This window comes from Ictidomys tridecemlineatus, chromosome 13, assembly GCF_052094955.1.
Source record: "Ictidomys tridecemlineatus isolate mIctTri1 chromosome 13, mIctTri1.hap1, whole genome shotgun sequence".
NCBI lineage: Eukaryota > Metazoa > Chordata > Mammalia > Rodentia > Sciuridae > Ictidomys > Ictidomys tridecemlineatus.
In genome coordinates, this window is record NC_135489.1 from 26,566,471 (window position 1) to 26,578,467 (window position 11,997).

At 48.1% G+C, this 11,997-nt stretch overlaps 1 protein-coding gene across 1 annotated transcript in view; it reads right to left on the reverse strand.

The window, feature by feature from the left end:
- Ark2c (arkadia (RNF111) C-terminal like ring finger ubiquitin ligase 2C) overlaps window positions 1-8,040 on the reverse strand; it is a 108,377-nt gene extending 100,337 nt beyond the window's left edge. Inside the window, exon 1 of the mRNA XM_021726553.3 lies at window positions 7,884-8,040. Coding sequence (XP_021582228.2) covers window positions 7,884-7,944 — 61 coding nt within the window. The 5' untranslated portion in view covers window positions 7,945-8,040. The remainder of the gene's footprint in view (window positions 1-7,883) is intronic.
- Between the last annotated feature and the right edge of the window lie 3,957 nt (window positions 8,041-11,997).

Here is an 11,997-nt window from a genome sequence, read left to right on the forward strand (position 1 = left end):
GACTCAGCCAGTTACTAGCTGAGGGCAAGGGCCTCCCCCCACTCTCTCGGCCTCAGTTTTCCCCTCTCCACCCCAATTACCTTGTCACTAGCTACGTCCAGGAGGAAGTGAGACAATGGAAGAGGAAGAGCCTTGAATCCTTTGCCTGGGGGAAATCCCTTACTGCAGACAAGGACCAATCCTGAGGCCAGAGCCCTGCCCCTCCTTCACCCTCCCCTTGTCCCATTTACCACACCCCTGCCTTGGTCTCCCACTCTGCCATGGGAGAGGCATGCTCTCCTTCTCCATGAGGGGGAGTGACCTTTTTGCCAATCCATGGAGGCAAGAATCCTGGCACTTGCCTGTCCTGCTTCTTGGGAAGAAGGAAATTCAGTAAAACTTGTTCAAAATGAGATACCACGGCAGAGTGGTACAGCTGCTGAGGGGCTAACTTTGTAGGAGAGGCTGCTCCTAGGGTTAAAGAGCCCTGTGAATCACTCAGTACAGGGATGTCGGGCTTGGAGATAATGTTTTGAGGGACTGTCGTGCAAATATGAAGAATTTTTACTGTTGAAGTTCATTTCCTAACCCAGTTGGAGCTCTGCGTTTAAAAGTACTAGAAGTCTCTCCTCCCAGACTCTACGCCCTTCGCTCTGCCAAATTCTACATTTATCCACACGCTGGACTCATTTGTCCCCAAAGCTGGCTGCTCCTCCCATCTTCCTGGCTTGTCCTCATGGCCGGCCATACATTCTCCCAGGCACGCCAAAGACATTCTGCCCCTCAGCTGCCCCCGGCATGGCCTCAGTCCTTCTTGCTCCTTCCTTGTGGTAAGATCTTTAATGCTGAGCCTCTTCCCATTCCCCAGGCCTAGGGTTTGGGTCCTCATCATCCCTAGAAGCCTGCCATGTCCTCCTCCCTGGCCTTAGCCCCTTAGTCTCATCCTTCTGTCATCAACAGAATAAGCTATCTAAACACTCTGACCCCAGAGAGCTCCCAGTGGCCACAGGAGCAAGCCCTACTTCCAAAGGCTTTCAAATCTCTTGCAGCCTTTTCCCCACATTCTGCAGACCTCCTGCTGTGTGGCTCCTAGGGAGAGCCATTCAGAGCAGGACAATGACCCTGCTGCCCCTCCACCCACAAACCCACCCACACTCCCCTCTCCCTCCTTACACGTGCATGTTCCTATGTTCCATTCTTAACAAAGCAGCAGAGCCACTGGCCTTGGCCCAAAACTCATTTGTTCCCCACTCCCACCTAGTGCTCTCCCCTCTTTCTCCACCCCCATGTGCTAACCATTTGACTGTCCTACCCCACTCTGAGGGCGTCTCTCACTTTATTTGGTCCTCAAGCCAGTACAGTTGGAGAGGGGAGAGGCAGCCAGCTGCTAGTCCTTGCTCCTGCTTGTGCCACGCGATTTGAATGCACCCTATCAGGAGGGTTCCCTGATGGTCATTGTTCAGATGATGCTCAGAGCTATGGTCTACCTTCACCCCTCCAGTCAGGATAGGCCTCGGACTCAAACCCTGGGCTGCTCCCCGCTGCCTCGCTGGCCAGGATGTCTTGCCATTCACTTGGGTGCTTCAGCTCAGACATCTTAGACAGCATCTGGTTTCCTACAGTCTTCTCTCAGCCTCAGCACAAACCCCTGAAGGTTCCTCTTTCTTCTGCATCCCCCTTAGCACAGTGTGTAGCCCCAAGCAGGTATCTAATGAACACTCATTAACTAATGAACAAACCAGTGAGTGAATGAATGAATGACTGGGCACATGAGGTTCAGGCATTGCGAGGGGTGCAACTGTAGGGTCCGCTTTGTTTTTCACTCTTAAATTATCCTGAAAAATCTGGGCTGGGGTTGTAGCTCAGTGACACAGTACTTGCCTAGCATGTGTGAGGCACTGGGTTTGGTCCTCAGCACCACATTAAAAAATAAATTGAATAAAGGCATGCTGTCCATGCCATTTTTAAAAGATTTTTTAAAAATTATCCTGAAAAATCTGAGTCCTTTCAAGGTAAGCGTACCCCTCCCCCAATTCTCTTAGAAATATATTCGCTCAGCTGTGGCTAAACCACACCAGATACTAATAAATACTAACTTGCATTCATACTATATTAAGCCAAGAATTTTAAAAAGCTCTTTAGATTCATAGAGGAACTAAGGCAAGAGTGTTCCACCCATCTGTGCACCCATGGTGGGTAGAATTGACAGAAGCAAAGTCATGTCCAGATCAGTGAAGGGCATGTTGTCTCATGGCCTTCCCCCCAGGAAAGGGCCCCACCATGAACGTGAATCCAGCCCAGAGCTGTAGCTTCGCTTGCCTAGGAAACCACCAAGTTTTCCAATGTGACACTGCAGGATGCTTATTTAAAGATGAGGAGGACACAGGCAAAGGGTGGGGCAGGAAATGAGAAAACTGCAAGAGAGATGGCTTGGGCTCTGTCTGCATATGAGGGTTCCAGCTCTCTCATGACCTTTTTCCCTAACCTCAAAAGTATTTGCTGGTTTGTGAGAAACTGTTATCTAAGGAAACTCACTAATTAAGTAGGCTTTATCTGATGCTAGTCAAGAGAGAAGTCCTCAAGTTCAGAAAGAAGAACTGTAAACAAAAGCTGTGCTCCATCGTATTACAGAGTAGGAGGCAGAGAGTCCACCTAACAGGTGGCTTTTCCAAGATCCTAGAGTCAAAAGCTATTAAAGCAGATATGTGTCAGAAGGTTGAGAGAATATACCTAATATACAACAGCTTTGCAGTTCTTGAACCATCCAGTCTTTAATATAATTAAGTGTTTAGTTCTGACAACCTGGGTGAAATATAGTGTGTACTTGATAAATTGTTAAAACATAATTACCCACTAACCCCAAAGCTCCCTATATTATTACTAGGCTACTAAACTATCCTCAAACGGCACTGTCAAACACAACACTAATTTTGAGAAATAAAATCTTAAGAGTTGGCTAATGATGTCATCTTTAGGACAAAAATGAAATTGGTCACCTGATTTAGGAGAGTCGTTTTGTTGCAGAGGTTGAATTGGAGGTGGTTTATTTTGATTTCTCCAACAAGGAATAAAATCAAAAGTCTTGTGTAAACAAAAAAAAATTTTTTTTAAGAAGAGGGGGGAAAAAAATCCACAATAGACTGTAGACCTACGTATCCCCTCTCCCACACACTACAGCACCTGCCTCTGCCCGGAACATCCATGTGTGTCCATGTGTCACGGTAAATCAGCTCAGCTTTCCCACTGGGCTGGGAAGAGCAGGAGAACAAAGGGCCAGAGCCGAGAGGGCACCATGATTCAGAGGGGAGTTGTTGCCTGAATACACAGGGTGAGGAAGCCCAGTGGTCAGGCAGGGTGGTCAGGCAGGGTGTGCCTGCTGGCAGGGGAAAGACAAGGGGCAGGCCAGGGAGAGAGCCCAGAGGAATGAGGACCAGGCACATCCGCCAACACAGAGACAGCTTCAAAATGATGACCTTTTGAAGGAACCATGAATTTCTTTAATCAACTGATTTCCTTGCATGTCTATGATGCTTCATTTAGCAAGGCTTGTTCTAGGCTGAAATGGAATAGGTGTAAATTGACAAATGCTTGGAATCGGGTTCCACTCTGGAGGAAAAAATTACCTCTCCACTGGCTCCTCCAATGCAATTAAAGGGAAAAGACATATTTTAAGGGTTCTTCTTCGAATTCAATTTGAAGGTAGGTCCTGACTTCCCTCCTGACCTCCCCCACCCCCACTCCAACACACACACACACTTAGACAATGGCGGAGATCTGGCTTGCTTTCTCCTAAGAGAGGCCCTAGGGTCACAGACGAAGCAGCTGTCAGGCAAGCGGGCTATAATCAGCTTTAACCAGCTCGCAGCCTGCAGAGGGCAGAGACCTGCTTATTCCTACGGAACCAGATTGGGCTGCCGGCCCGGGATGGGGTGGGGTAGTCTCGCTTTCTGTTTGAAATATCTTCCTTATCCAGGATCTCAATGTCCAATTTACACTGTAGGTCCTGAGAATTTAAATATGCACATAGAAGAGGGTCCTTTAAAATTCCAAATCATGACTTCCACTACATGTCACATGTCACCCCCAGCATGATTTATAAGGACAGTAAATCAATGAGACAGGAAACAGAAAAGTTAAAACACAACTCAAAATGGGTTTTTCAGGCGAATCTGAAATGCTACAAGATTGCTAGTTAAGAACAGTATCCCTTTTCTCAACCTTGGTGTCCTCTCCCCTTCCCTCACCAGCGACAGACACTCAGTGCCTGTGTAACTTGGAAACTAACATGAAATGTGGAGGCTATTGAATATACAGGTGGCCAAAGATAGGGGCCCTCTCTAGCAGTTGAGCTGTTTCAGGGTGACAGAACAACTGACCTCTCCCATCGCCCCAGACTTCTATTGTTAAAAGATATGGACTAGATGAGACTAAAGTCACCGTATCTGTACCACGAGGAAAAAAAAGAAAAAAAAAAGGAAAGTAAAAAGAAAAGGCATTCACTCAAATCTTACAATGGGAGGTGGGGGTGGTGGGTGAGGGGTGGGGATAGAAAAGCAAGGGGGAAATCTAAACAGCGGGATACGACAATAAATGGGAAAACAGCAAGAGAAAAAGCACACTAGGTTAATATAGGAAAACTAGTTCTTTATTGAGAGATTGTATATTAGTATTAGTGGATTCTGTGTGTAACAATGTCGTCATGCACACGATACAAAAAAAAAGGCTGGGCCCACCATGCTTCGGAAGGGCAACAGAACAAAAGCAGCGTACAATGAGCAGATGGCCCGGGCTGCACGACCACAGTACCACAGTACGGTTCAGCGGGGTAACATCTCTAACCGAGCGCTGTACAGTGTCAACTGGGGGATGTAAAAAAATACAGATCATGCTTTAGTTTTAGTACAAGAAAAGGTGAAAAAGATACACAACCAAAAGGATATTTGATACAGAAAAAATTACCCACAAAATAAGAACAGGAAGTAATTCAGCACAGCAGAACACGCTACCCCTGTTTAATGGAAAACCATTTTGCTGAGATTTTTTTTTTCTTTCTTTCTTTTTTTTTTTTTTTCCTCTTTCTTTTCAGATTGCCAAATGGCAGTCTGGGGAGGCTACTTGGGACTTTATTTTGGAAGGGCCCTCGAAGTAGGGGCCTTATTCTTTCATGATTGCTGCTGTTTTGTTTCAGTTTTTGAGCAGGTCTGGCTGGCCAAGCAGCAGAAGGGAGCCGGCTGTTAAAGGGGCAGTTCTGAGGGCCAGGGCAGATGTCCAAAGATGCTCTTGACATTGTACAATTAAATAATTAAGACCCTATGGCCACGGCCCCTCAAGCCAGAGACCTTGGTACACCAAATTTTCAGAGGCTTGAAAGCAGCAACTGCCATTTCATCAAAGATTTTTCTTTTTAACAGATAGATATTAAATAATTTTGCCTCCAACTAAATGCAATCCTCAGTTACGTCTGGGTGCTGCCTGGAAGCCAGCCAATGGCCACCCGGACAACTGGAAAATGGGGTGCTGCAGCCTCTATGCCAAGGCAAAAGGAATCCACTTAACAGGGATTTACAGTGCAATGTATTCGGCTAAACAGGATGAAGATACAAAAATGGTTATTTCTCTGCATCTATTCTGAAATGGCCTACATCCTACACTACTACAATGGATACTAAAAGGAACAGATTTAAGCTGGCAGACTATCTAATAGTTTTACAAGAAGATTGTGGTTTAGGACCTTGTTGAGTTAAGCATTAGTATCCTCTATCGGAAGGTCATGATTTCTTAGCACATTGTGCTAAATTTTACTCACAGCCCAACTCACCCCTCAGCCCTTAAATTTCCTGTGGGCGTGTTTGCCATGAAAGTAAACTTTGACTGATGGGCAGAATTTGTTTTGTTGGGATTTTTTTATGGGGGGGAGTGGTATTAAAAATAAAATTTAAAGGCAGCTGAACAATTTGAATTTCAAAACATGAAACCGCATCCTGCAATGGTATTTAGAGATTGGTGGTATTAATGAGGATGATAATGATTTAATCAGGATAATTATACTTTCAGGCTCAACATCCTTCTTAATCATTTTTGAATTTCTGCCTAGTGTAATGTTCCACACCCGTTTTAAGAGGAAATGCCAAGTAATAAGAGATAATTGTGCTTTGGGGGTGGGGGCTGGCATTTCCAAGAGTCTCATGCAGCACCCCCCCTTCTTCCTCACAAACCCCTTCACCCCCCACCTAGACTGGCCTGAGATAGGGGATACTGCAGCTTAAATAGCAATGCCTTCCTCAGATGGAGACAGGAAATGGTTAAGAGGGTGTCACAATACAGCTAAATGCGAGGCAGAAGGGTCACAGCGCGCACAGCAGCGAGTTGACCATTCACTGAGCTACACAATGAAGAAAAAAAAAAGATTTGATAAATGCAGAATGTCATCATTCTATCATCACACAAAAAACTGCGGTTCAAACAGGCCTAAGGGGGCCAACCTTGCCTTTTGGGTTCTGGGGACAGGCGCGGGGCTGGGGACAGCTGGGCTCTAAGAAGGAGGGCCGGGCTTTCCTTGCCTGGCCCAATCCGGCCCCTGGGGCGCACTGAAGCGCTGGCCCTGCGACCCCGCCCCCCACTCTGGCTCCGTGAAGGAGCCAGGTCGGCAGAGGGAAGACATCATTCTGTGTGTGAGGGAGGGGGTGGGAGAGGAGGGCCTTAGCCAGCAGGGATTTAAGCAGACGTGGAGTGGGAGAGAAGAAACATTTCCAAGAAGAGAAATGTGAGTCCAGAGGCAGAATACAAAAAGAAAAAAAAAATGAAATGCATCTTGGATTTGCTTTGGGAGGTGGGAATATTTGATTAAAAGAAAATGGAAGAAATGTGGGGTGGGGGAAGAAGAGGGGGAAATCAAGCTATTGCTGTAGCAGAATGTAAGGAAAAGGGGATGTGGGAAAAGGGGACCGTGCAAACACACCCCGTATATCACAGTTAAAAACAAAGCCCGCGCTGGCCTGCTGCTTGGTCAACCGCTGCCTGGGGCAAAGGCCTGGCACGGGGCAGCTTCCCACCTCACCCTCACACACAGCGCAGCACCCAAGGGCCAGACACCCCACTCCGGCAGGACCCAGGGGTGCACGGCAGCGCACGTCTGATCTCTGAGGCGCGCACACACACATGCATGCACACATACACACGCACACACACACAAGCATTTTGAACCCGTAAATGCAACTGTCATACAAAGACAACTGGGAAGTGGGGAGAGGGGGATGTGAGCAGGGGCACAGCACAAGGATAATAACATAAAATGGGTTAAAGGAGAGAAAAGGATGGGACGGGAAATCGTGCAAGTGCCCACCGGAGGGTGGGGGCTGGGGCATGGGATGGGGCAGATACCCAGATCCCAGCTCACAAGCCATCGGTATTAATAACCAAAAAAATGAAAAAATATAAAACACACACAACAGAAAATACACATAGACTTCAAAAAATGCAAATTACAGAAAACCAAGCATGCTTTCTCTTCTCTCTCTCTCTCTCCACACACACACACACACACACACACACACACACACACACACACACAGTCATATATCTCCTTCTTTCGATCATACAGGGTTAGGTATTAGGGGAAGGGGCTGTGATTTGGGGGAACCACGTCCGCCGCAAAGAATAAAAAATGGGGCTAGGGAGGGAGGGACCCAAATTCGCCAAACCCTAACTTCACTACAAAAGCTCCCACGAGGGCGGCCACCCCGACACTCGGGGGTCTCCCCAAAAGGGTGTGGGGAGCGGCCACCGCTCGCCCTGTGTCCTCGCGGGTGTGCCCTGAGCCCCCGGCCGCCCGCGGCGCCCGCCCCCGCCCCGGTGCCTGCGGCGATCCACGCTCGGAAGCAGACCCCGAAAGGAAAAAGCGATACCTCTGTTTCGCACAGAGCCAAACACTGGAAGCACGAGATAGCCGACGTGGACCAGGACCATCCTGGCTCCTCGCGCGGCGGCGGCGGCGGCGGCTGCGCGCGGGCCCTTTGTGGCGCGGCTCCGGGGCGCGGGCGCGGGCGGCGGCGGGGCTGCGGGAGCCGCCGGGGCGGGAGGCGGAGCGCGGGGCGCGGGCGGCGGTGGGGCGGCGGCTGGCGGGGAGACAGATGGCCCATGGAAAGGCTCCCTTCCCGGCCCCTCTCGACATTCAAAGGCGCTGGGGCCGCAGCTGCCGCCACACAAAGGCGCGCGCAGCCAATGGGAGCGGAGCGCAGCGCGGCGCGGCCTCGCCGGAACCGCGGGGGACAGCGGGGACCGCGGGCGCGCGGGTGGCGGGGGGGGGGGGGGAGGGAGGGGTGAGGGCTGGGAGGGAGCAGGCGGCCAATCGCCGCGGCCTGCTGCGGGGCGCACGGGGGAGGGGTCACCCTCACGGGACGCGTGGAGCCCTGTGCGGGTCCCTGGACGCCAGCGGGTCGGAGCGCGCGCGCAGCGCCCTATACACGCATATACACACGGGCGGCGTGCACACGGAACGTGCACATATGGAAAAGGACGTGCTCTCAGACATGTGGAGGTGCGTTCGTTAGTGCAGAGAGTCAGACACGAGCGTACAAAGTGCACACGACCCAGAGGTCCCTGCACATCGCGCACAGGTCACTCAGGGACGTGCGCATGGAGGCTGGCGCACGTGCAGTGCCTGACTGCGGGCACAAGTGAAGCTGGAAAGCAAGCAGGCAGCTGCAAACAGGACTCAGGCACTGCCGCACAGACACACAGCGAGAAAACGCCTTGTTAAGGCAGGACACGTGCCAAGAACGCATTCCCAAAGACACAGAGGGGACACACAATGCAGACACAGGTAAGACTGTACACTCAGGCTGACACACCACAATCTTGCTCTTGCAGAACAGAAAGCTCCCAATAATTTGCTGAATTGAAAACTACACATTCACAGAGATGTGTGCTCACAGTCCATACACTGACACACTGTCCACAACTCAGGGCTACCCAACGCAGACTCTGACACAGGCATATCCAACCATATGCACAGACACACCCACTTCCACAGTCTGCAGGCAGATATGTGAATCGGGGCTCCTGCAGATTCACTTGTGGTAGCACAGCTAGCATGTCACTTGTGATTGTGGCTGGCCATCTGGGTACTCACAAAACAAATGAAGACCCCTCATCCTGAAGCCCTCTTCTCAAGTGGACTGTTAAGGGCATATTCATGCACACTTAGTCAACCTGCCATGAAAACCCCCAACTCAACCATAGACCAGACTCAATGTCCACACCAAAGCCAGGGAATACTTGGAGGCCCATCCACAGACATTTCCTATTCTGGGGCTTCTCTTCAAAACCCAATGATTCCTTTATTTAAAGAGTTTGCTAAAAACAGATGATATACATAGTATGTGAAGCTGGAAAGAATCTAACCCCACCCAGCCTGCCCACTCTTAGAGACAAGGAGAAAGGGCCATTCCTGCAATCCATGGTGAGCATGAGTCAGGGTACAGGGAGGAGATCCAGATCAGTTTGGGATCCCAATCCTGGTAGCTGAGAGGGAGCCTTCAATAATGTCATCAGGCAGTCACCACAGCCTGCTGTGTGCTGAGGTGGGCCACAGAAACAGGGCATGGGGAAGGCTGCCAGTGTGTGGGAGTTGGGGGAGCAGTTGGAGTTGACTCCAAGAAAACCTCTTGTAAGACTTCTGAGACTTGAATGAAGAATCAGAGATGTGTGGTGAAGCAAAGGGAAGACAAGTTTGGACTAGACTGTTTCCGTAGTTAGAGGCAGTGGCAGGGCAGAATCATTTCTCTCCTACACAAGCTCAGGGATCCATCAAGCCCCAGCCCCTGTTATGCTCGAATTCGGGACCCCCAAAGACCACCAGAGACCCAAGATCGATGTAAGCAGCAAAGAGGTGTTTATTGCAAGCTAGCTCGGTCCTCCGAGCACGTACACAGCAACTGGTGACGCTGAGAGGGCTCGAACCCAGTGTTTGCAGCAGTTTTATACATTCTTTGGAGAGGGCGGGGACTTCACATACATCATAGCCTCTTTTAGCAAATCATCACACACCTCGGAAAAATCAAATAACAACTCTAAAACATGATTAGCACATTCACTGGCGGGAACAAGTTGGGTAGGGGTGATTGGTCAGTACAAAAGGGGTATTCATTTGAACTGATTGGATTAAGCCAAGAGGAGTGTACCTGCTGAACTACATGGTTTCCCAACTTGTTATCAACCACCATAAACTACTGGGAGGGTCATCTGGCATCCCAGTATTTCCCTGTCTCATGCTAATTGGTGGCTGCTAGGGGGCTGCTATGGATCCCCACCTAGCCTGACTGAGTCAGGGACACCTGGTGCAGCAGATCTCTCCTGTTATTTGTAGATAAACAACTTAGCAGGGTGGGAATGTGCCTAGGTTTTTCCAAGGACAAAGGCCATGTCCCTTCCTAGGACAGGCTTTGCTCTGAGATAGAGGCTGGTTTTTCACCCCCAGCCCCATCCTGAACCCCTCTGGCTGCCTCCAGAACTCAAGGATGGAGCCAAAGGGAATCCACCCAACGGTCACTTGAGACAATCATTTCTACCCATGACTGCCACCAGCTTTTTCTTCTTTTCATTGTCTGTTAAGTAGACACAATGTCACCACTAATACAAATGTGAAAAAAAAAATGGAATGACTTTAACATCTAACTACTAGAATTTTTTCCTATTCTATTTCAAGCTTTGTTAATATACATACACATATCAGAATTTCTGTTTTTAAAATATTAAATAGGGGACATTTTCCTGCCCTTCTACAAATCTTTGTAATTGTCATTTTAAATGTTTGCATAATACCCCAACAAGTGAATGTATTGTGAAATTACTTGATCATACCTTATTCTAGGACACTTAATTTGTTCCCTGTTTTCCACTATTACAGTAAACTTCTTCATGAATATGGCTTCTTGCTTTTTTGGAACTATAAACTTAGAATATTTCTTTTTTGTGTGTAGTGCTGGGGATTGAACCAAGGGCCTTATCATGCAAGGCAAGCACTCTACCAACAGAGCTATAGAATACACTTCTAGGATCAGCATTCCTAAATTAATTTAGAAAGCATTATATCTCTTGCCACATATTGCTATTTATCTCCCCCTCTACTGAGAATTGAACCCAGAGGTGCTTAACCCCTGAGCCACGTCCCCAGACCTGTTTTGGTATTTTATTTAGAGAAAAGGTCTCACTGAGTTGCTTAGGATCTCGCTAAGGCTTTGACCTTGTGATCCTCCTGCCTCAGCCTCCTTAGCCACTGGGATTGCAGACATGCACCAAAAGCCCAGACCCACATATTACTTTTTAAAAAGATGAAAGTCATTGTCAATGGTATGTCAGTTCCTTTATTCCTCTGAAATCTTGCTAGCTTTGGGAGGACATTCTTTATTTTATTTTATTTTATTTTGACTTTTTGTTAGAGCAGCTCACAAAGCCTCATGACCTTAATAGAAGAATAGTTAGAATACAAACTCTGAAATCAGATTGCCTGCATCCACATCCTGGCTCCAACACTTTTTAGTTCGGACAAGTTATTTAACTTCTCTAGATCTTGGTTTCAGTATTTGTTAAATGTGCATAGTGAGAAACCGTCCTCCTAGGATTAACATGAGAATTAAGTAATACTGGTGGAGTACTTACACTAGTGTCTGGCTGTTCCACTTTTAATTCTTTGCCCTTTCCTTGTCCATCTCTCCTTGCCCATCTCCTCCCTCCACCCAGGTAATAATTAAGGTTGCCTATTTAATACATTTAGTGTAAATTATACCATTACAGAACACCCGACAGGTAAAAGCAGTCACATCAAAGGATAGACCAGCAATGTAAACCTAGAGAAATCATAAGTCCATCTAACAATTATACCCTTTACATATCTTATATATCCATCCACAAGCTTGAGCCTCCTGCTAAGATTATTGTGGATCAGGAGGAAGAGTTTCATTTTTAATGAAATCTTGAGCAAACACCTTCCTTTCCTCAGCCTCAACACATCATCTGTCT